The sequence below is a fragment of the Ursus americanus genome, chromosome X, assembly GCF_024610735.1.
Source record: "Ursus americanus isolate L20-20 chromosome X, mUrsAme1.1.p, whole genome shotgun sequence".
In the NCBI taxonomy this organism is placed as follows: domain Eukaryota; kingdom Metazoa; phylum Chordata; class Mammalia; order Carnivora; family Ursidae; genus Ursus; species Ursus americanus.
In genome coordinates this window covers 108,168,255-108,193,158 of record NC_142164.1, presented here as the reverse complement: position 1 = coordinate 108,193,158, position 24,904 = coordinate 108,168,255, and the positions used below count along the sequence as shown (strand labels likewise).

The following is a 24,904-nucleotide window of genomic DNA, read 5'->3' as shown; positions in this document are numbered from 1 at the left end:
TCCTCCAGGAGGGGAAGGCCAGGCCCATTCCTGGCCCGGTCCTTCCCAAGGCCATTTCAGCCTCAGGAGCAGGCATGTTTGTGTGTTGCAAGGCCAGGGGAAAGGTTAAACAGTTGGGTCACAAGACGTAGCCACATGCCCTTCTTAGGACATAGGGTCTGAGAACTTCCTGCAAAGCATGCAGTTAGCTAATGGGCCTCCTCTTTGTAGCCAGCGATAGCTCCTGGGCCAACTGTTTTTAAAATGTTAAGCTTATTGAAAAATGGTAGCCCTAGATAAGGGGAAATTCTGGTGTGTTCTGGTCATTTGGGTTTCCTAAAGGTAGAGAAACTTTGCTACTTAGACATGCAGCCTGTCCCATGTATTCATTCACCGAGATAGTGACCACAGATGAAAAATTTGCTAGAGTGGATCTGTATGTGATGAGAGCTCCGGAACACCCCCCACCCCCCACCCCAATCCTTGTGTTCTGGGGGTGAAAGCTCAGAGCCGAGGAGGCCCTTTTACCTGGGGTGATTGGTTGTACACACCTCCCAGGAGACCAGGACACAGGCTCCCAGCCACTGTACTCATCTTGGCCAACCAGTCACCCAAAACCTTGCCCTCTGCACACCCGCTACTCTAAAGTCCAAAAAGGCCATGATTCACTGAAAACTTGAAGCAGAAACTACAAGCTTGCTCCCCATTTGCATTCAAATCAAGGTTTTATGAAACTCTGTTCCTGTTTTCAGTGTGGTAAAAGCAAAAGGGTTTTAAAATTACCTGGACTCCTTTGCGTTCCCTGGGACCACACTTTCACACTGTCAGACCAAAAACAACAAAAACAAAAACCCAAGAGCAACAAATCACCCTGCTACTTAGGCTTTTGTATGAAAACTGGTTTTAGGGACATTTTCTTTGTTCTTATTTTCTTTGGCCGTGAATGGGGAATAAGTTCATTTTTCTTTCTCTTTCATTGAAATTGGAAACTATTTTTTTTTTAAAAAGAAATTCTTCCTGCACAGCTCTGCACTGAAAAGAGCTTGTAAAATACAGCTGTGTTTGTCACCCTGTTCGCGTCAGGGTTCCCCTAGAGGCTGCTCTGCGCCCTCCAGCCCCCACGGCAGGTGCCGCGCGGAGGGAGGCCTCAGGCACACTTGCTGACGCACTCCAGCAGCTCCATCCGGATGGCAATGCGGACGTGCCAGCCCAGCGGGATCAGCCGGATGAAGCGGGAAATGATGGGGGGCCGCAGGAGGTTCTGGACTGTGGAGGTTCGGTCTGAGTTGCCATAGAAGACCTAAGGAGAGAGGAGGTCTTATCACTATCACATCAGAAGATGGTAAAGGAAGGACGATTCTTATCCGACACGGGCCCCAACTTTGAAGTTTGAGAAATCACAGCAAGTGGTTAAGGCTCAGAGAATTGCACATCCCCACCCCCAAATCTGAATTTGCATGTTACTCAGCACCTGTGTGCTCTAGGCATCTCCGAGTCACTCTGTGGGGACATCTAGAACTGCACCATCCAGTATGCAAGCATGAGCCACGTGTGGCTCTTTAAATTTAAGCGAATTAAAATTAGATAAAGGTTTCCTTCCTCAGTCACACTAGTTACAGTTCAAGTGCTCCGTAGCTACGTGTGAGTGGCTTCCATACTGGACAGTGCAGATACACATACACACACACTCAATTACGAACCTACTATGTTCAGTGAACAAGACTTGACTTGCAGCTTGGCCTTTAGAGGTTAGTAGGATATATAGTTGCTCATAGGCCTAAATTCCTGTGTTTGCACTGCTGGAGCCATTTTAATCATTTACATAGTTCAGCGGCTAACTTGCTGGATTGTCCAGATCTTCCTAGCAATCAGTCTCAATAGTAAGGAGAGGCCATATCTACATAAATAGACAAGGGCCTACCCACATCAATAATAGGTCAAGTCAGATCCATGTGGCAAAGTGTTCAATGGCTCAGTGAGTTTGGAATAGGCCAAATGGCCAGTTTTGATCATTTAAGCAACTATAAGCTGATGGGAGAATTCAGACAAAGACTTCTGTATACAAGAGTGGTGCTCATTCACAAACAAACTGCTAGGCACCCAAGATACAGCAAGAAAAGACACCTGCCTTGTTAGAGAGTAGACCATGTTGTGGGGAAGAAGCCCGGATGACTTCCCTTGCCATGGAGCCGGTGGTCTGACAGGGTGGAAGAAGGAAGGGAGGCCCAGAGAGTCCAAGCTGAAGGTAAGTTGGGGTTAGCCCGACTTACCCGGTTGTTTCCTGTCTGGTCCTTATAGTAAATCCAGTTCAGGTTCTCATCTGTCCTGTACTGCACGCTGTACTTGGTCATCCACTCATCGATGTCACAGCGTCCCTGGGTGAGGATCCCTGAAATCACCTTGACCTCCTTCAGATCTATCTGTAGCCACTGGCTGCTGTCCTGGTACTTGGAGAGCCAGGCGCACCTGCCAGGGACACAGCAAATCACCAGGAGCCTTTCCCCACGAGCACCTGCAAAGAGCTGAGAGGCACTGCCCTTTGAGGGATTGCCACCACCTGAAGAACTTCTGCAATGCTCAGGCAGTCTGAGTTGCGATCTGTTAAGCACCAAGAGGCCGGTCTCTAAGAAGTGGCCAGCCTCTGTTATACTTGTATCATTCTCTTTCTCCCTGCATCTCCACTGCGCCAAGAACAATGGCCAGATTCAACTGATTGGTCAAAGAAGTGCCTCTGAGTGTAGCTGAAAGCGCCTTTGGGGTGTGGTTGAACAGGTCTTTCTTCAAAACATGAAAACGCATGGTGCCCTAACGCTTTTCCTTAGTCTCTCCTGATGTCTCTCCATGAGTCTTACCCTAATTTCACTTCCTTTATACATACGTGCATCTCCTTCAGGTGCTGCCATTCGGGGCTTTCAGAGAGTGTCTCCCATGTGCAGATCACTGAGCCAAGTGGCTCTGGAAGCGCCTTTGACAATTGTAAAGCAAACTAACGAACCAATGTGTTTTTTAGCTATATCCCTCCTGAATTGTGGAAACCTATAATTTCCCCTTTGAGGTTTTCATTTTATTTTATTTTGCATTTAATTAGCTTCTTGGGACTCAGTCCTTGACTGCCTTCTCTTCTAACTCCAGACTGGCTCCTTGGGTGGCTCTTGAATTTTTAATTTCCATCCCAGACCTTTTCTCAATTCTAAAATCTGAGAATCAGTTGCTATCTAGACAACTTCTAGATGCCTTATAGCACCCCCAGTGAAACCTGTCCAAGAGTGAATCACCTCCATCCCAACCGCTCCTTCTAGTATCCATCTCTTGGAATGCTACCTCCATCCTCCTGAGTGTTCATGCCAGAGAGATCCTTGGCCCCTTCCTCTCTGTCACCTCAAATATCCAATCCCATCTATTGAGTCCATCTCAAATGTTTCTCAAATTCATTTACTTTTCTCCATTTCACTGGCACTGCTCTAGCCCACATCATCCTCAGTTCTTGAGTGGATGATTGCTACTTTAGCTCTCTTCACTAGTCTCCCTGGGTTACCGCCCCCCCTCCCCCACTAAAGAGTTCTCCCGCACAGGAGCCAGATTTTTCTTAAAACACAAATCTGATTGTGATACTCCCCAACTTCAAATCTTTCTCTGGTAGAGTCTGCTGATTGTCTCCCAGTATCCTCTTCCCATTTTCCTTTAGTAACAGAACACCACCATCACCACCACCACCAAGTTTTATCTGGGCAAATGGTCACCCAGCAGAGTTCATATTTCCCAGTCTCCTTTGCAACTAGGTGGGGCAATCTGTCCAAATTCTGATTAATGGGATGTGGGCAATGTAGCCAATATGATTATGTTTGTATCCTTAAAAGAAAAGTGTGTGCACTCTGCTCTTCTTTTCTCCCCACTGACTAGAATGTAGATGTGATAGTGGAAGCAAGGGTAGCCATTTTGGGCCCCAAGATGGAAGCTTCATGCGAAGGATGACAGAACAAGGTAGAAAGAGTCTGGAACCCTGATACCATCAGCCATCATAACAACCCTACACTGCCTAATGAAACTTTCAGATGACCAGGAAATAAGCCTCTGTGTTGTTTAAGTCCCTGTACTTTGGGGCTCTTCGTTACAGCAGCACAAACCTGTGTTTTAACTAATGCACATTCAAGGAACTCTCATTATGCCTAAAATAAGGACCATAATCCTTAACATGACTTCATGATCTGACTTCTGACTACCTCTCTAGCCTTATCTCACTTGTGCCCTAACTTTGCTGACCTTCTTTACCATCCCCATCCATGTCCTTCAGGGATCCTCCCAACTAAGGGCCTTTGCACCTGCTGTATTCTGTGCCTTCCCCCACCCCCTCACCCGGCCAACTGCAAGTCTCAGGTTAAATATCTTTTCCTTAGAAAGTCTTCCCTGGTACTTCAAATAAATCAGGTCTTTCTTCTTTGTCTTCTCCACAGTATTTATCACACTCACTAAATGCTCAGTTGTGTGATTATGTGCTTAGAGTCCCTCTGGCCCTCTAAACTGTATGCTTCTTGAAGGCTGGGACCTCATCCACAGTCCTCAGCACATGGAAGGCACTCAATGAATATTTGTTGAATAAATAAATAAATGCGTTCTGCCATTCGTTTATCACAGAGATGTACATTTTTCAAGTGACATGAAAAAAATCGCCTGAGCCATCTGCCCTGCTTACCCAAAGCCTTGACTGTTGAGCCGGGCCTTGTTAGCTGTCCATGAGGAATACCAGCCCACATACTGCTCCAGGTTGGAGCAGGTGATCTGGTCTGGTGTGACCTCTCCTGACTCGAACCCCAGGGGCTTATGATACGGGCATTCTGGAGAAGAAAAGGCAGCACACATTAAAACAATCGTATCACATCGTAACACTCAACAAACACGACAGGACTAACGTGACAAATCAAACCGTCTCATCTGCGCTTTGGAAGGTAGAGAATGTTTTGCTTGGCAGCGCACTTCACGATGGATCTTCAACCTACTCACTGCTCTTATGAGAAGAGAGTGAAAATGAAGTAAAGGGATTGCCATAGAGACTCACAACATTCATAAAAGCAGACGAAAGGGGCTCTATGGCAACCTGAGGTGGGGGGCTGAGAAATACTTCACCTCCTCCACAGACTTAGACATTTAAAACACCAAGAGGTTCACAGAGAAATAGCATACTTAAATGCCATACTCTTTATTTTCCTCATGAACACAGTTTTCGCCATCCTGCATGATGCCGTCAGGGTCCCTAATTGTCCCTGGGCAGCATAGGATGCTAATGATAGATACAAAACAATGGTGAGAGGCAAGAAAGGCAATTATATATTGAGACTGATTTCTCACTTGTAAATTGCAGTTTTCTCACTAGTCTAATGGAAAAAAAAGGGGGGTGAAATGTGCCTGAGTGACTACTGAATGAGGTACAGTTGAAAGGAGCTGTTTTTCCAAATAAGAATAGCCAAAGCTGGTTTTTAGGTGTTAACTGTTTGCTGCTTTTCATGTATTTCTTCTCACATTTAGTGTTCGGTTACCTGGTCAAAGACTTTTGCTCAGCATTTATTCTCCCCTTCTTTTTGACGAAAGAGCCCTAATTTTGGGGGGCAGCAATGTAACCAGCTTAAAAAAAAATCTGTCCCAGTCTCTTTTTGCGGTTAGAAGGGACCACATGATAAAATTTCTGACCACTGTTATATAAGACGATGTCTGCTGGGGATTTCTGATCAGTTTTTGCTTGCCCCTTCTTTCTTCCTGTTACCTAGAAGGAAAACCTGATAGCTGGCACAGTGGTAGCCATTTTGCACAATGGGGGTAAGGCCAAAAGAACTACAGAGACCTCAGCCCTGATATCCTTACTGCATGAGTCAAAACAAAAGTAACTTAATAAGCCACTACTTGGGGGGGGGGGGGTCTCATAATCAAATGCAGGTTCTAGCTAAGTTTCTAGAGAAAACTTAAAATGATAAACTTAGGCATTCTTCCAGTTTCTGATTGTGAACGATAAGTGTCAAGTAAGTTATTTTTTTCCATGTGTAAATTTGAGTTCAGATCAAAGAGCTGAACTTATTTACTGGGGCATCATCACCTCCCAACAGTAAGATGGGTGCTAAAGTCTTTCTGGAGGATAATTTTCAAGTCAGTAAGACAGAATGAAGCATGCAAAAGCTTGAATGCCATCCATCCTGACACCAGAATGCCCGCACGGTTGTCATGCCCTGTACTCAGAGACTGAAGACAGAAAGACAGCTTCAGGCCTCTGACCAGAGAGGCTCAATGCCTTTTTGCCCAATGCACCAAAGGGAAGGGTCCAACCCCCCACCAGTAGTTGCAGCTCAGTGGGGCTGGAGGTGAGGGACCGTATTGGTAGTTTATCTAGCACCCAAGGCACCTGCCTGCTTAGAGCGTCCGTCTCATATCCAGTACCCAAGGCTTCAGGAGCCTATTAAAAGAATGGGAATTCCTGGGAGCGAGAACAGGAGTGCTTTATGGGCCACTTGATCATGTCTTGTGTGGTCAAGTCATCAGGAGGGCTTGTTAAGGTTGCAGATTCGGGGGCCTAGTGCCCATGGCCTTGGGGCCTCCTCCACCTCCTCAATTCCCCTCTGATCCACAAGATAAGCCCGTGCCACCAGAAGGAGGGACAAGGTCCCAGCGCCAGAAAGCTGGGTTTCATTTGGGTCCAAGGTTGTCACTTAAATTCTAACTGTGGATGTTTCTAAGGCCCCTCCATCTTGAACCTCCCCTTTCCTGCTCCAAGGCCGCCAGCTCGGAGGGCGGGAGCAGAGGGGAAGGAAAAGCCATCAGCCTGTTCCTGATTGCTTTATTCTTGGCATTTTGCTCTTTCTCTGTTTTCACCTCACAGCTCTTTTGCCATTTCTTTCCAATTAGCCCATCTACTAGTTAAGAGTGAGCTGGAAACCTACAGAGACCCAGCCAGTGGCAATGGCCTCGGAGGCCAGTGAGGCCTAGACGTGGACCCTGCCCACACTCTCCAGGAGAGTGATGGTCTCACCATCCCCACGGCCTCAGCTGCCATCTGGGAGTCAACGCCTGACTCTCAGGCCCCAAGCCTTATCTAACCATTGTCCGTTTTCCAGGAGAACAGTTCCATCTGGGTGACACCAAAATCCTTCACATTCACACATCCAAAACCGAGCCCTTCAGCATCCAAGCCCCAAGCCTGCCCGTGTCCAGGGCTCCTGTCTCAGGCATTGCTGCTTCTAGCTCCCCAACTGCCAACCCAGAAAGGCGGTGGTGTGGCCCAGGGCACAAAGCAGAGATTGTCTGACAGGTCTCAGCCTGGACACCACCTGGAGAGTTACAGAAGTGCTAATGTTCAGGTCACCCCGCAGAGATTCTCATGTCATTGGTCTGGGGTAGGACCTGGCTAGGGGTAAAGCTGAAAGGGATCGTAATGGACAGCCAAGGTCAAGAATGCCTGCTTAGAGTCGATGTGAGCTGGGATTGGATCCCACTCTGTGTGAGCTTAGGCAAGCTGCTTAACCTCTCTGGATTTCAATTTCCTCATCTGTGAAATGGGCACAACAGCAGTACGTGCCTCCATAATGTGGCTAGGATTACATGAAATAATGTTTGTAGAGTACAGCCTCTAGTGCCTGGCCAAGAGCAACAGATCATATTGGTGTAAGAGGGTGAAGTTGTGGGAATATATTGATGTCTTCTTGAGTTTTTCATGTTTGTCTTTCTGGTGAAGGCTCACCCGGGAAGAAATCTAACTCCCCTCTACCACACTCTGTCCTGCCCCCATCATCCCCTGTATATCTCCCCAAGAAGGAGTCCAGCTTCATGTTTCTAAACGTTTGGGATCTTGCACCAGGAAGAATAAGCCCCATGCTTGTGTGTGTGTGTGTGTGTGTGTGTGTGTGTGTTCATGTGTGTGTGATTCAAGGGAGTAAAAGGCTGTTGACAGCATAGCATCTCTCAGATTTATGGATTTGGAAGGTCTAGGCCTCAACAGAAATTAGCTGATTGTGCTAGAGGAGGTAACTGGAGATTCTGGACTTTGGCCTTTGCGGCGGAAAGGGGGTGCTCATGGACGGGCCTGAGCTCAGTGGGGACATGCTTCCTCTGAGGGGGCTGGACCATGGATGGGGGCAGGGAGACCCCCTCAGGAAACCTGGGCAAGTCCCCGGGACTGAGCTGAGCTTGGTTCAGAGGGAGGAGAGCCACCACCAAGGTGTCTGCCTTAAAGTGGGGTTGTGGGCCAGGCAGAGCGCCTGCCACCTAGCCCGAGCCTCAGCTCTGCCCCCAGGCAGCCCTTGCAAGCCCATGGGGGTTTCAGGTAGTCCAAGGAGAGAGAAGGACCTTTAACAATCCTGTCTTTAGACTCCTCACAGGCCATGACAAAGGAGGCCTCAAACTGGAGTTATGTAAACTTGGGAAAATAGGAAATGTGGCATTTCTCATGCTCTGTGTGCTATGGAGTAAACTGCAGTCAAGTTATGTTATTATTTCTCCTGACTCCTCCTTTCCCCTCTCCTCCTCCTTCCACAGTCCTGGTGGAGCTCCCTTTCGGTCCTCTTGCAGGCCTGGAGGCCTTCTGTTGAGGTTGTTCCCTCTGCCTGTGACACTCCTGTCCCGTCTCCTCCCCCTTCACCTGGCCAACTCTACACATGCTTAAGATCTCCTCCCACTTCCCCTTCCCACCCTGAGCCGGGGGAGGGACTCCAGCTGCTGCCTCCCCAGTCACCCTGGTCCTGTCACTGATTCCCTGTCCTTGTGATTATTTAACTGTCAGCTCCCTGGTCTGTCTGGCTCACCCTCCTATCCTCTGAGCTGAGCAGAATGCCTGCACATGCTAGGCACTCGATAGCTGTGATAGCTGTCGAGTGGATGGTGAATGAAGGGATCAACAAAGAATATCACCTGTCTTGGGTGGCCGCTAGGACGAAGCAGAGAAAACAGCAGAAACAGGAAACAGAGAGCTCAGGGAGGAAATAGAGGTTGCCCAGCCCACAGAACACCCACGGCCCTAAGCAAAAAGAAACTGTCAATTGAGTATAAACTAGGATTAAGCAACACGAATAATGTTGCTGGAGGAATGAAGGGTTCATCATCAGACCTACACGGAATATGGCTTTCCCACATGTTCTGCCCAATGGAAGTTAGTGCAGCTACGAAGCCTGTTTTTACACTCATCTTAAGTAGAAAAAGAATGTTTCTACACTCATTTTAAGGAGACACCTACATCTGTGGCACAAGTGGCTCTTCGGAGCGAGCGATGCTTTGATCATTCCACGGATAAAGGCATATTCATAATGTGCTGCTAACCCGGACTATACTTAACATACTAGCCTTTCCCATTCAGTAGCTCATTTCTCGGTTAAGGTTAACCTAGAGAAACACAAGGAGAGCTGAGGGATGTTCTTGACAAGAGAGAGGTGAATATGAACCTATATGGCCATGGAGTAGCATAGAGAATAATGTTTATAGCATAGAGTGGAAACTCGAAAATGATATAGGAATATAAAATCTAAAATAAAAGTAAAGCAGTAACGAATCACTGGATTTCTGTATTTTGATGCTTTCCTTACCCTGTTTCCCCCTTGGAGTGCCAAGGTAATCTTAGCTTGACTGTGGAACACAGACCTTTTAGTAATTTTTGTAGCGTTAAGCCAAAGATTAAGGAGGCCCTAAGGCACCGAGCCAGTCACCTTCTCCGTGGGTGGGGATACTGGACGGTTAACAGCCAGTGTGCGCCTGGGAGCGCCTCCTGACAGCTCTGAATGACCCTCCGTCCTGTCCTTCTGTACTTTCTAGGCTCTTCTTCCCTCCTAAGGCGGGCTCTGGAGGAAGCGCTGAATCTCAGGGTCCAGAGAAACCAAGCAGCGTCGTTAACATTCCGCTGAGGATCTGAGGCACTGACGGGCAAGTGACTTCTGGAATACTGTGGCTTGTCCTGCTGCCCTGAATCATCTCTTTTGTGGAAAACTCATTAACACCAACAAATCAACCCTTTAACACTTGGGTTGCATTTTTCCTTCCTGGAAATATCTGTGCTGTTAAAAAATAAAACAAAAGCAAAACAATCCAAAAAATGGTGGGGAGAGGAGAATGGTTAAGCTGAAGTTCTGATTTCAGAACTTCAAGTTCATGGCAGGTGTGTGGGAAGAGAGCTTGGGGGACCCGGGTCGACTTCACATTCCTCAAACACATAGCCCTCCTCAGCTTCACAGCTGACTGGGTCAAGGAAGCCAATCTGCATAAATCATCTCTTTTTAAGTTGTTTGTAGAAAGAACTTCGAGTGGAATTCCAGTCAGTCTCCAGGTCTCTGGTGAAGAGAACGGTTGCTCCCACCGCATGGGAAACTCCTTCAGGGTGGAGCTAATGTCTTCATTTTCATCTTCCTGTCGGTGCCTGGCACATAATAGGCACGTGATGACAAAGGGTGGACTTGAATTTCAAGTGGATTATTAAGGAGGGTGCTTCCATATTGACTGGGCGGATCGCACCAGTCTAGAGGGGTTGCAGGGGCTCATGCCGTGGGACACAGTGGGTGGGACGTCCGGTGGACGCCCACCAAACTAAACAGCACTGACTGCTTTCCTCACCACTGGGACCCCCTGCGGCTTGCCAATAGACTAGTTCACAAACGGCTCCTACCCCTTTAGTAAATAGGAAAACGGAGGCAGTGAAGGCCATTGTAGACTCCCCTGCCTCCCCCACAATTTGCTATTTTAATGCAAATTTAATGAAATAATGAAGAGAAGCTCGCACATGTGCACACATACTGTCTCTAGCGGAGCTATTATTAGGCGATTATGTAAAGTGAATGACTTGGCACAGCACCATCATAACCCTGGAGAGGGGTGACAAAGACAGTTTCAGCAAAAGAGGCGCCGAGCCATGGAAAGGACAGAGCGTTGCGAGTATTTGCCGGGCCCCCAAGCCCCTGAAAGGCCGAGGGTGAGCTCTCAGGAGGCGGGAAGAAAAGGAGCTGACCTTTATTAAGCTACAGTTTGCTGGGTACAACACAAGATGCTTTCAGCCTCATCCAATTTCTTCCTCATAACAACTCCCTAGAGCAGGGGTCAGCCAACTGTGGCCCTTGGGTCAAAGGTGGCTTACCACCTGTTTTTGTAAATAAAGTTTTATTGGCACACAGCCGTGCTCTATGGCTGCTTTTGCCTTCCAATGGCAGAATCGAGGAGCTGAGACCCTTTGCCCTGCAAAGTCATAAATATTTAGCGTCTGGTCCTTTACAGACAAAGTTCGCTGGCATGAACCTTACAGGAAGACATTCATAGTAGCCCGGAAGGGCTATGTTATGCCGCAGAAAAAACCTCTTGGAAATTTCAGAGGCTTATCACAACAAACGTTTGTTTTTCACTCAGGTGACGTGTCCATTTTAGGTCGGCAGGGGTTTCTGCTCCATTGAATCTCCTGGGACCCACACTGAAGGAGAAACCACTTTCTCAAGCAGGGAAGGGAGAGCCAGAGTGGAGGACCAGCCCTTAAATGCTCATTTTGGAAGAGACGCTGCTCCCTTGGGCTGGAACTGCTCATACGGTGCCACCTGACTGCAACGGGGCTGGGACGGGGGGAAGCACACGGCTGTTTGGTGAGCAATAAACCCTCAGGCACAGTACTAGTACCTCTATTTGACAGAAAGAGACCAAAGTGGGAGTCCCAGAGTTAAGAAATGAGGCAGCCAAGGTTCCACCTCTGGTGTGTCCAGCTTAAAATCCTGTGCTCTTCTCAAAATGCCCCACGTCCTACCATGGATTTATTTTCATGAATTCCACGAGTCTGTTTCATTGAAAATAGGTCCCGGTTCACCATCTCACGGAGGCCAAGGAGAGATGCATGAAGCTGTTTCTAAACAATGACATCCGTGTGGTATGTTGGAACAGTGGCTGTTGTGTGATTCGAAGCTCAGAGGCCAACTGTGTGTTCGGGGGACGGGGGGGCGGGGTGTTGATTCAGCCAGGTTGAAGGGAAGAGGAGAAATGGTGCTCCTAAGGACACCCCGAGGATCAGGTGCCCTAAGGAGAGGGGACACTCACCTGGTATGCAGTCTAAGGAGGTGGCGCCAGCAGACCAGAGGGCGTTGGCACCTCCTTGGCAATCGGATTTGCACACTTTCTGGTACCAGGGGTCTTCACCCTCATCCTGCGGGAAGCCAGAGGGGCAGGAGCGTCAGTCACAGTCAAAGGCAGCTCTGGCCGGAGCCACTGGAAAAATCTGTGCCGCCTCTGTGGCTCAGTCAGTTGAGCGTCTGCCTTTCGCATGGGTCCTGATCCCAGTCCTGGGATCGAGCCCCGAGCAGGGAGCCTGCTTCTCCTTCTCCCTCTGCCTGCCTTTCTGCCTACTTATGCCCTCGCTCTCTGTCAAATAAATAAAATCTTTAAAAAAAGAAAAAGGCAATGGACTCAAGATTATATCACCTCTATTAAGACCTGGTTTACTTACATTCTCTTGTTAAAACACCAGTCTTGAACTTGCCCGGAGAAAATGTGCTATTGCCACCACCAGAATAAAATATCTTTAAAAAATACCTTAAAAAAATTGATAATCCTACACATTATTTGGAGCTAAGAAAATCTTCAAAAACAGCTTTTTTACTGTAACATACCTCGGTAGATGATAATCCCAGCGTGGCTAAGCAAAAGGACAAGAGAGGAAAAAATGAAGTTAAAAAAAAGAAACAGAAATTCAACAAAATTATTCATTCCATGGAAAATTGAAATGAAAATAGTCACATAAAAGTTAACAAAGCCCCTTCTGGAAGAAGTCAAACTAAGTAAATATGTGCCAGGAATAACATCCACAGATGCTGAGAAACTGGGGACAGTAAATTAAACACACAAGGATAATAATTACTATTATTATTTTAAAGTGAACTCTCCCCCCAAAGTGTGGCTCCAACTCACGACCCCAAAATCAGGAGTCACGTGCTCTACTTACGGAGCTAGCCACGTGCTTGTATTATTTTTGTTCTTTATAGAATTTTGCAAAATACATTAATGTAGCAAAGAGGAAAAGAAATGCACCTGTATTTCTTATCACCAAAGGCAATACTGTTACCATTTTCATGTAAATCTTTCCAGTCCTTTTTTTCTATGTGTATTTTTAAAAACATATTTGAGAACCTACTACCTAAACGGTGCTTGCAATTTACATTTCTATTGTAACATTTGACATTATCGGTGCTAGCTTTTCCCTTTACTTATTGACCCTTCATCATCATCGTCGTCCCCAGTGTCTACCAGATGTGCTCTGCAGGAGCTGATTCCTAGCCCTCTCCCCCAACCCCTGTGACACATTTAGGTTATTTAGGATTACCACATTGTTTAGAAAATCTTTTTAAGGTTTGTTTTAATGTACAGGAAATATTAAACCACAAAGTACAAATACTGTATAATTAATGTGGGAAAAGTAAGTGTGCAAGATTTAGCATAAAACTAACATCTAGACTATCTCTATGGAAGTATGAACAAAGCAAATGAATGCACAATTTATTTTTTAAACACTTTTTATTTAAATTCAATTAATTAACATATAATGTATTATTGGTTTCAGAGGTACAGGCCTGTGATTCATCAGTCTTATATAACACCCAGTGCTCATTACATCACGTGTCCTCCTTAATGTCCATCATCCAGTTACCCCATCCCTCTATCCCTCTCCCCTCCAGCAACCCTCAGTTTGTTTCTTATGATTAAGAGTCTCTTAGGGTTTGTCTCCCTCTCTGGTTTCGTCTTATTTTATTTTTTCCTCTCTTCCCCTATGATCCTCTGTTTTGTTTCTTAAATGCCACATATCAGTGAGATCATATGATAATTGTCTTCCTCTGATTGACTTACTTCGCTTAGCATAATACCTCTAGTTCCATCCACATCATTGCAAATGGCAAGATCTCATTCTTTTTGATGGCTGAGTAATGTTCCATTGTATATATATATCCCACATAATCTTTATCCATTCCTCTGTTGATGGACATCTGGGCTCTTTCCATAGTTTGGCTATTGTGGACATTGCTACTATAAACACTGGGGTCCAGGTGCCCCTTCAGATCACTACATCTGTATCTTTGGGGTAAATACCCAGTAGCACAATTGCTGGGTCATAGGGTAGCTCTATTATCAACTTTTTGAGGAACCTCCATACTGTTTTCCAGAGATGAATGCATGATTTAATAGGAAAAGAGTTTGGATACATTAGCATAAACTGTTTAAGCTCTGCTGCCCAATGCAGAACCACTAGTCCTATGAGGCTATTTGTGTTTAAATTATTTAAAATTCATAAAATTAAACATTTGGATGCCTGGGTAGCTTAGTTGGTTAAGCATCTTCCTTCCGCTCAGGTCATGGTCCCAGGGTCCTGGGATCAAGTCCCGTGTTGGGCTCTCCACTCAGCTCGGAGTCTGCTTCTCCCTCTGCCCCTCCCCCAGCTTGTGCTCTCTCTCTCTCTCTCGCTCTCTCTCACAAATAAATAAATAAATATCTTTTTTTAAAATGGGCAAAAGTTTAAATTAAATTAAATTAAATTAAATTAAATTAAATTAAATTAAACATTCAATTCTTTAGTCACACCAGCCACATCTCAAGTGCGTCCTGGTCTCACGTGGCTAGTGGCTAATGTACTGCACAGGTACAGAACGTTTTCATCGTAGCAGAAGTTTCAGTCAGACAGTGCTTGCTAGTGTAAAGCACCAGAGCCCCATTTCCCATTTTCAACAAAACGGATACCTTCATTTCTTTTCTGCTTATAAAAGCAACGCATATCTATTATAAAAATCTTGAACAAAACCTGAGCATAGGCAATAGGAAATAAAAGTCCCTCCTTAACCACTTTCCTACCTAACAGTTGAATCTGATGCCCACCACGAAACCTTTCAGATTGTTTTAGAGAGTAAAGGAATGGTCTCATCTTTTGTGTCACAATCGGAAAAGCTATCTTTTTCAAATCGTGCCTTCGTTTAAATAATACATATTTACCTGTTCTGCAAACCACTTCTTCATGTCCAGAGTGAGCCTGGCCCCACACCAGGGCCTGGGCCTTCTGAAATGGAAGCCTCGCTCTCTGCCCACAAGGGGCTGGAGGACCCAGGAGAAGACAGAGCGCTGGACGATGGACATGGTGAGTACTCTGCCAGGTCGTGCATGGCTGCAGTGGGCGTCCCGGGGAACGTATCGTTTAGTCAGAGCATTTCAGGGCTACCCCTCACCTGTGGTCACCAAACCGCTGTCTCCCCTGGGCCCTCATTCACGGGTTATTCATTCCTAGGGATTCCCTGCGCTACCTGCTATGGGCAGAACGGATCCTCTCAGGTTGAGACGAAGGTTAGGAGTGCCATCTTGGAGGCCAAGCTCTGTGCTGGCAAAAGAAGTTACTGACTTCTTATTTTCACATCCAATGGACTCTTCCCGACACTGACCTTATGTCTTCAGGCTCCAGTGTGCTCTCAGTCCCTCCCGTCTTCCTTTAGCTTCCATCCCACGGTTCACCTGGTTCTCCCATCACTCTGAATATCTTCTCAGTCTCCTTTGAGAGCTCTGTTTCTTCTACCCACCTCATAAATGTTCCTAAGCCCAAGATTCCAGCTCTTGCTTTGAATGGTTTACCAGGTATCTCCCCATAGATGTCTCTTACTATCGAAAATTGGACCCAGTCAAGTCTTGACACGGTCATGGAGCAATCTGAACTCTCTTATATTGCTGGTGGGCATGTAAGTCGGTCTAGCTTCTCTGAAAAACTATTTGGGAGCTTATACTAAGGTGGAACATACATGTGCCCTATGAACCAGGAATTCTACTCTTAAGTATCTACCCACCAGAAATGCATACATATGTTTTCCAAGTGACAAAAACATGTACTAGATTACCGGCAGCAGCAGTATTTGTATTAACCCCAAACTGGAAACACTCATATGCCCATCAAGAGTAGAATATGTGTGGCGCCTGGGTGGCTCAGTCGGTTAAGCATCAGACTCTTGATTTTGGCTCAGGTGGTGTTCTCAGTGTTGTGAGATCGAGCCCTGCATTGGGCTCCGTGCTGGGTGTGGAGCCTGCTTAAGATTCTCTCTCTCTCTCTCTCTCTCTCTCTCTCTCTCCCTCTCCCTCTGCCTCTCCACATGCCCCCCTTCTCTCTCTCCCTCTCTAAAAAAAAAAAAAAAAAAAAAAAGAGTAGCCTGGGTACAGGCGGCAAAGTCACATTAGCAGAACACTATCGTGCGATGAAAACGGATGACCTGTAACTCCATGCCGCAACACGGCCGCACCGCACGAACACCGCTGAGTGGAAAGTCGGATGCTAACGCGGACACACCAGATGACTCCATTTGAAATGCACAGAAGCAGGCAGAAGTAATCTATGCCATTAGACGCTAGGGTCCTGGTCACATTTGGAGCAGGGAGCGGCAGGGAGGAAGGCCGAGGAGGCTAGCTGAGGCTATCTGGCAATGTTTTGTTAGTTGATCGGAGTGCTGGTTACATGGGCGTGTTTAATAGTGAAAATTCACTGAGCTATACACTTACCTGTACTTTTCTGTATGTATATCATACTTAAATACTAGTATGTATGTTATACTTCAATAGAAATTTTTATTAAAAACGGAACTCATTACATCCTTCCTCAAATTGTTCTTTTCCTTTATTTCTTATCCTACTGAATGGCTTCACCATCCACTTAGCTCCCCATCTAGACACTTGGGGCTTGTCCTTGTCACCTTTTTCCCCTAAATCCCCACAAGCAGTGTCAAGCAGGAGCCTTTTTCCTCTCCACACCCCACACTGTCACTTCCTGCGTTGGGCCCCCACTCTCCCCACTCTCCCCACCCCCATCCTTTACCTGCTGAAGAGAGACCTTGCCTTATCCACCCTTCCGGCTGCCGATGGAATGGAATGCACACCTGATTGTGTCACTTTCTTGCTGCAAAACCTTTGGTGGGGCCTTATTGCAAGGCTCCAGGTTCCATCTCTCATTTATTAGTGGGGTGGCCACATCTCTCCATTTCCTCATCCCTAAAATGTGTATGATAATAATGTGTCTTTCAAGGGGTTGCCATGATCTATCTCCTGCCTGCCACTCCAAATTTATCTTTTGCACGCTCTACTAGGTGCAATTCATCGGGTGTGCCAGGCTGTTCCATGCCTCCAGGCATGTCTGTATGGTTTCTTGGCTTTAAAGGCTCCCATCTGGGGCGCCTGGGTGGCTCAGTCGTTAAGCGGCTGCCTTCGGCTCAGGGCGTGATCCCAGGGTCCTGGGATCAAGCCCCGCATCGGGCTCCCTACTGGGAGCCTGCTTCTTCATCTCCTGCTCCCCCTGCTTGTGTTTCCTCTCTTGCTGTCTCTCTCTCTGTCAAATAAATAAATAAAATCTTTAAAAAATAAAATAAAGAAATAAAGGCTCTCATCTTCCAACTTTTCTGCCTGCCTATCCTCTTCCCTGTGCAGAGGACTTCTTCTACCCCCCCCCCCCACACCCTGTGTACAACTCACCACTTGCTCTGGCTTGTGTCCCGCCTCTCTCTCGTGCACAGGTTTATCTAAGCACCTGTACACTTACAGAAATTGATATAAAAGATACCTGATAATGACTGGTCCCAAAGCATTTATTCTTTAAGTAATATTCATTGAGTATCTACTATATTCCAATCCTGGCTTTAGGTGCTCGGGGTATAGCAGTTAACAAAATAGGAGAAGGACCCGCCTTCATAGGGTGTATCTAGTCTAGGCTGAAGGTGGTGAGGGCTAATGAATGAATGAATAAAATATCCTGCAGTGAGAAGGAGATGTTGGAGCAAAGACCTGAAAGAGGCAAGAGACCTGTGAGCAAAGCCTTCTGGACAGAGGGAATAGCAGGTGTAAGGACCCTGAGGTGAGTGGCTCCTGGTTGGGTACTTGGTGTGCTCTAGACAGAGCAAGGAGACTCTGGGGCTGGAGCCGATGAATAAAAGAGAGTTTTAGGAGATGAAGGGGTAAAGTGGGGGGTATAGGAGGCAATCCGTGCAAGGCCTCGTGGGCCCGTGAGGACTTCGGCATTTAGCCTGAGTCGGCCCTTGCAGGGGTTCGAGGAGAGGAGGGCCAAGACAGATCGGGACTCGTAAGGCTTCCTCTGGCTGCTGGGTGTAGACTGGATTGCCTGGGGCAAGCTGGAAGCAGAGAGCCTAGTGGGGTGAGTGCAGTCATCGGGAGGGGAGACAATGGTGGCTTGGCCCAGGTGGTGGCAGTGGAGGGCATGAGAAGTGGCTGGATTCTGACCGTCTTTGGAAGGTAGCCAACAGTACTTGCTGACAGGTGACAAGGGTGTGAGAGAAAGAGAGGTTCAAGGCCTGAGAGACTGGGAGGATGGAGCTGCCACTCCCTGGGGGAGGGGAAGGTTCCAGGAAGAACATGGAGTGCGGAGAATGGAGTGAAGATGTTCCCTTCGAGAGGCCTGTGGGACACACAAGTGTTGAGGTTGAGAGGGCACCTGGCTGGCAGCTCCTGGAGCTCAGGGGAAAGCCCAGACCGGCTGGGTGTTGCTCTGCACTCCTGACAGTGGGAGTGCACATGAACCCAGAGCCTTCGTCCCGCAGCTGCTCCCCAGGAACGGCTAAGTAGAGGAGGAAGTGACATCAAGTTGATTTGGGAGCTGTTAATCCAGGAGGCACTTGACTCCACCCCATCTTCAAGAGAAGCTGGGGATGCTGAAATGCAGAAAGGTCCTGTCAGTCGGGCAAACGACAATTGGGCCAAGACCCTCTTTGAGGGGGGCTATCAAAGGGGAGTCGTGTGGGTCACTGACAGTGTGGCCTTAATAACCAAATCAATCTGGCCCAGAGGCTGTGTCTGTCACTGAGGAGGGTTTTTGCAGCTGCAACTGAGCAAACCCGGAGATCCAAAGACACCCCTCTAATTGCTGTGGCCTTCAGGGCCTTTCCCTTTCTGCATTCTGCAGAACCAAAGCAGAAGGCAAAAAGAAAAGGGTGCTGATGTGTGTGTGTGTGTGTGTGTGTGTGTGTGTGTGTGTGTGAGAGAGAGAGAGAGAGAGAGCGTGTGTGTGTGTGTGTGTGTGTGTGTGTGAGAGAGAGAGTGTGTGTGTGAGTGTGAGTGTGTGTGTGTGTGTGTGTGTGTGTGTTTGGTTCTGTAACTCTGTGCCTGTGGAGAGGAAGAGTCCTAAGAGGAAGGCCTGCTTTCAGAGCCACTTCCTGTGTTCAGTCAGATGTTGGGCTGATTTCTGATGTTTTTTCCCTCCCAGGCTCCCCTCCCCAGAAAGCGTTCGTTTATAGGCAGCCTGGGGATCTGAGGCACCAGAACCTTATGGAAATGAGCAGAGAGAGAAGGAACAACAAGCATTTTACAGGAAAAGCTGTCACCAAGGGAGCAGCAACATGGCTGTATGGTCCCCGAAATGACTTAATCACCAAAAAGCTGGTGAACGAAAGCAAAAGCGTGTTTGACTACAACATCTTCTAACACCGGAAAATAGCATTGCTGGAGTGAGCGACAGAAAACAGGTCAGCCTTGAAAGGAGAAAGAGGAAAAGATTTTGATTATGTGGTCGGTTATTTTTCTCCCTCCTTGGATTGTTTTTGAGATGTCTCCCCATGTTACAGGTTTCCAGTAGAGTGCCTGCCGTGTCTCCCACTCAGCAATCTTAGACTGATGCAACATGGGCTCATTCTGCCCTTTTGCCCCAAGAGCCACTCCATGGGGAAAACCTTGTTATCACAGCAAGAAAATTCAAGGCTTGCTCTTTCTCAAAATGTACCTTACAAGCTCGATGGGAAAAGTGGGCATTAGACACACATAGGAAAGACTCTTTGAGTCTTTTTGATGGATGTCACTAAATCCAGAGCTTTCCTTCCCATGGAAACAGATGAAGCTGAGGAGAAAAGCATAAAATTATGAATAACAAAAGCTGTCAGTAACTAGCTTCCCATCTCCTTGAGAAACAAGAGTAAGACACAGGAAGAAAGCAGCAGGCTGCAATAATGTCCCTCTCGAAGAAGAAGAAAGAAGGAAATTGTCCTGGTGTGAAAATGTAGCTATTTGTGGCTACAGGCATATTCCTGGGTAAATCTGTTATCTGTACATGCTTCGACACAGATGAATCTCCAAAACATATGCTAAGTGAAAGATAAAAGACCATATGTTGTATGATTCCATTTAAATGTAATGTCCGGAATAGACAAATCTACAGAGACAGAAAGTAGATCGCTGGTTGCCAGGGGTGGAGAGAGGGGGAAACGGGTTTAATGTCTACCAGCTTCTTTGGGGGGGAGGAGGGCGGTGACGAAAATGTTCTAAAATGGATTGTGTGCTCCACAAATCTATAAATATACTAAAAACCATTGAATCGTACACTTTAAATGGGGGAATTTAATGCTATGTAAATTACATCTCAATAAGCTGCTTAAAAAAACTCTGCTGTCACCTGCAAAGGAGACACACCTGTAAGATGAGGCTTGCTTTAAATATATATATATAAACATGCCCAAGTAGTGGACCTATTTACTGTAATAAGGTGGATTTTAAAAACTCATCATTTGCATTGGATCTAAAATGTACACTGTAAGATGAACAGAAGCAGATGTAGGTAGGGCTTCACGATAATCACGTCTCCGTTCCCAAATGAACCTTCGTCCAACGGGTAAGTCGAGTCAATCCATTTACTTTATTTCACTGTGATAAGGAGCTACTGCCCCCATGGAACAGAGGGAGTGAAGAGTAAATGAGACAAAGAACCTTCGTCTTCAGGTTCCCAGCTGCGCAGAGGAAAGCACTCTTCCCCGGGGGCCCCGGCCCTGGTTCTCTATCTGGGTGGGAAGCTGGTCAAGTATGGCCACCTCACCCTGTATTCCTGTATTTTTTCTCTGCCTCTGAGCATCCCTCTAGCTCAGGGTCGAGCACACATAGGTCGCCAAGTCACACTGACCATAAAATGGCCACTGGACCACCCCGTGGACCACATTCCAGTCCGCCCAGCCAGATGGTATTTCCTGCTCTTCGTGGAAATCTCTGGAGCTCCTCAGCCATGCGCACAGATTGGTAAGCGATAGAATAGGAAAGAATGCTGTGCTCTGGGCCTCTTGAAAGCGTGTCTTTTATTACAGATATCTCCCGAATGGGCAGGTCTATTTTAAAAAGGGACTGGTAAACTTTCATAGGGCGTCTTCCTATTTGGGGGTCACAGAGCACAGTTGTTAGACTCAGCGCTGTGAAAGGAACAAAGATCTGCCCTGCGTGTCCAATTCTTACCCAGTGTTTGGCCCATAGCAGCAACTCACGGATGGGTTCTTTAACGAACCAACAAAAGAATGAGTGGATGGATGGATGGATGGATGGATGGATGGATGGATGGATGGATCTCAATGCTGATCACACAGAAGAGGAACTGAAGGGTGAAGCCTATGGATATCAGAGATCCAGAAGTCTTGGAATCTAAGCCTTGAAAGGCTCTGTTTAGATTTTCTTGCTGAGGAAAGGGCAAGGAGTAAAGGAAAAACAACAAAACACCCAGAGCCCCTTAAAGCATTGAGAGTTACTGGGACACGTCGCTGACTCTTAATTGCACAAAGGAAAAAAACCAGACAATTGGTCTCACGGATCCCTACTTAAGAAATGTATTTGGGTTTGCAAAATGACCTTGGGTATATTCATACAGATCTTTCCAAATACTGAGAAAGGTGATGAAATACAAAAGTCATGCGATTAAGGGATCGTGGAAGCACATACTCTACCAATAATGTCTGATGGGAGGGCAGAGAGGAGCATGATTTAAACCAGAAATTCTGACTCTACTTGTGTGAGTTGCGTCATGTCTGTCCACGAGGTCATTTGCAGGGTGGAGAGGCCTCGTCCTTCCTGCCCTTCTTATTTATTTCCTGTGACACGCATAAACACACACTCACCCCGAAGAAGACATTCAACCAATTTCTAATGTTCAGAACAAACCTAAAAAGGAATTCTGAGCTAAGAGGTCCTTGAGAGTTGAGAGAGGCATGAAGGACTACTCTTTCAAAGATTGAGAGAGAATTTAAAAGTTGAATTGGATGATATCTTAGAGATTTGCTTTCAATTTCTCCTTATTTAAGCATATTACTCTTGCCAGGGCCATATTTAGAAAGTTAAGAATGAGTGAGTGTATAAAGTCTTTGGAGATCCCCGACTCTCAGCTGGATTATGCTTTCTTTTAGAGTCCAATGGAAGTCGGCGTGTTACGTTAATCCATATTTAAACCAGAGTGACCTCACGTCCCGATTTGCCCGGGACAGTCCTGGTTTACACCTGTTGTCCCAGCAGAATTATTAATAGCATCCGCTTCCACTCTCAATAGTGTCCTAGTTTGGAAGATTAAATTCTACAGTCACTCTAACTTTGACTCCTAAAAATTTTCAAGGATACACCACACTTTCTTATTAATTGTTGCAATTTATAGCTATTTTCTACAATTTCTGAGACCCTTCCTTCTTTCTGTCCCATTTCAAGCATCCTTGGAACTTTAGAAGGCTCGTCAGAGCACCAGAAAGCCAGCAGTGAAACTAAGAGAACCGCATTCACATAAAGACAACTGTTGTTCGTTAACAATGCATTTTCACTAATTAACACGCCATGCTAGTTAATGATATTTTAATTATTCAGGTTGCATTTCTATTAATCAGCAAAATTACTAATTCAATTGTACTATTAAGTATTTGATAAATGCTAATGGTTGCACAGCACATACCTTCATAGCCAAAGAGCAGTAAAAACAAGAAGCCTTCCATCTTGCGTGGCATTCTCCGCTTGTCCTTGGCTGCAGCTCTGCCTTATCCAAGTGGAGAGCTTCCCCAGGAGCCGGGGCTTAACTGAGCACTGGCCTCATTAAGCATCTTATTCCATTTAGGTCTTAGGGCTTTGGCTGAGCCCTAGGAAGTTAACCCACATAGTTACCTGACTCAACAAGGAAGTCTCCGAGAAGAGTCTAATGTCAACTAAGGTTGGTTCAGCAAAGGAAAATACCGGTTTTACGCTATTTTATTTATTTTTTTAAAGATTTATGTATTTATTTTGAGAGAGAAAGTGAGCTAGCAGGAGGAGGGACAGAGGGAGAGGGAGGAGAGAGAATCCCAAGCAGACTCCTCACTGAGCAGGAAGCCAGACATGGAGCTTGATCCCACAAACTGAGATCATGACCTGAGTGGGAACCAAGAGTTGGTCACTCAACCAACTGAGCCACCCAGGCGCCCCTATGGTATCTTTAAATTTAAGAGAAGCAGTGGAGGGCAAGAGAAACTACAATCAGAAGACCCAGGTCTTAATCCTTTCTTTGCCGTCGTCTCCTCGGGAGGTGACCTTGAGCAATTTTCTGCCATCTAAGCACTAACATTGCCAAATTCTATGAAAGCGACATGGATTCCCTTCTTAGAAAGCAACCTGGCATCACGTTCATACCTATTCACTCAGGAAAATACTCAGTCTGGGAGGGGGAGACTGTTAACACACAAAGATGTACCTTGCTTTGTTATTTATAATAACAAAAAATAGGAACCAATCTACACAGCCAAGGTCAGGGGGTTCAGCGTAGCAGGTAGAGTTAAGAGCACTGATTCCCAGGCCAGACTGGGTGCAAATCTCAGGTCAGCCACTTGTTATGTGACCTTAGGCAAGTTACTTGAGATCTCTGTGCCTCAACTTTCTCGTCTATAAGATGATGATAATAATGCGTACTTCATATAGTTTGAGGTTCAAGTGGGACGATTACATATATACTTAAAACAGTGCTGGACATAATTATTATTATTATACAGCCATTAATAATAAAATTGATGGGTGAAAAGGGGAGTCGTTTAATGAGTACAGAGTTTCAGTTTTGCAAGATGAAAAAGTTCTGGAGATCTTTCTCACAACAATGTGAATGTATTTAGCATTACTGAATTGTGCACTTAAACTGGTTAAGATGATAAAAAATAAAACTATTAAGTTAATGAAACGATTGTGACAATAGGGACAAACATGTGGTATACTCGATTTAGAAAAGGATGCAAACGTACACATTGTATGAGCCAAACGATGTGGAAAAGTGCAGAGAAAAATACCGAGTTACCCCTTCCCTTTTTGGTTTTGGGCCACCACTATTCTACCACGCCCTACCACACCCCCTACCCCCGCCCAGGGTCCCGGACACTTTCCCTTCATTCCTCTTGTCAAAGATGAAAAAGGCCAATATATAAAGATAATAATGACCCCGCCCCCCCGCCCCACGAAAGTGTAATGAACTATAAGGAGGAACAAAAAGGAGCTAAAGAAATGCTTAGTCATTTAGTCAGTATTTATTGGGTATCTACAAGCCCGACATTTATTCTATACGGTGTATGGATTGGTCATTACACAGAGGAAGGTCTATTCAACAAACCCTACTGCTGTATTAAAAAATAAAGGACTATTTTCCCCCTGCTCTGCATTTTAGAGTTTCATGAAAATTTAACCCTTTAATAATAATAATAATAATAATAATAATAATAATAATAATAAACCTGTAATAATTCAACCGCAGTCAAAGCGCTTTTGCATTGCCATATTTCAGTTGGAGGCTTTGGGGGACAGGTCTGTGCTGGCTTGCAGGAAAAGGGCTTCACCGGGTGGTCTTGCTTCCTAGGAGCTCTGGATTTTGCCAGGCCGGCTGGGTCTGGGCGGGTCGGGGGCGTCCTCGGGATTACGACACGACCAGGCGCCCACCTCTGCGGTTGCTGATGGGAGGAGAGGGTATTTGTCATTATGCTTCTGGGATAAAAACATGTCCCCCCCCAAAAAAAAAAAAGAATTAAAAACTAAGAAAAAAAATGTAAATGTCCCCAAATGGAAAAAAAAGTCCCCAAATAGAAAAGTAAAACAGATGTTATTTTTAAAGAAGGAAGAAATGAACTTTGTCTTGCTTTTTGTTTTTTTGACCGCGCACTCAGAGTATTTGAAGTGGAAGAGAAAAGGAACTTTGCCACTG

The 24,904-nt window shown here is 46.1% G+C and overlaps 1 protein-coding gene across 1 annotated transcript; it reads right to left on the bottom strand.

The window, feature by feature from the left end:
* Positions 1-1,126: 1,126 nt before the first annotated feature.
* On the bottom strand, positions 1,127-15,078 carry RS1 (retinoschisin 1). Its single transcript, XM_087860081.1, has 6 exons — positions 14,938-15,078; positions 12,573-12,653; positions 12,004-12,109; positions 4,670-4,811; positions 2,250-2,445; positions 1,127-1,279 (listed from the first exon to the last, which is right to left on the bottom strand). Exons 1-6 carry the CDS (start codon positions 15,076-15,078, stop codon positions 1,127-1,129), a joined length of 819 nt encoding a protein of 272 aa, XP_087716207.1.
* Positions 15,079-24,904: the final 9,826 nt, after the last annotated feature.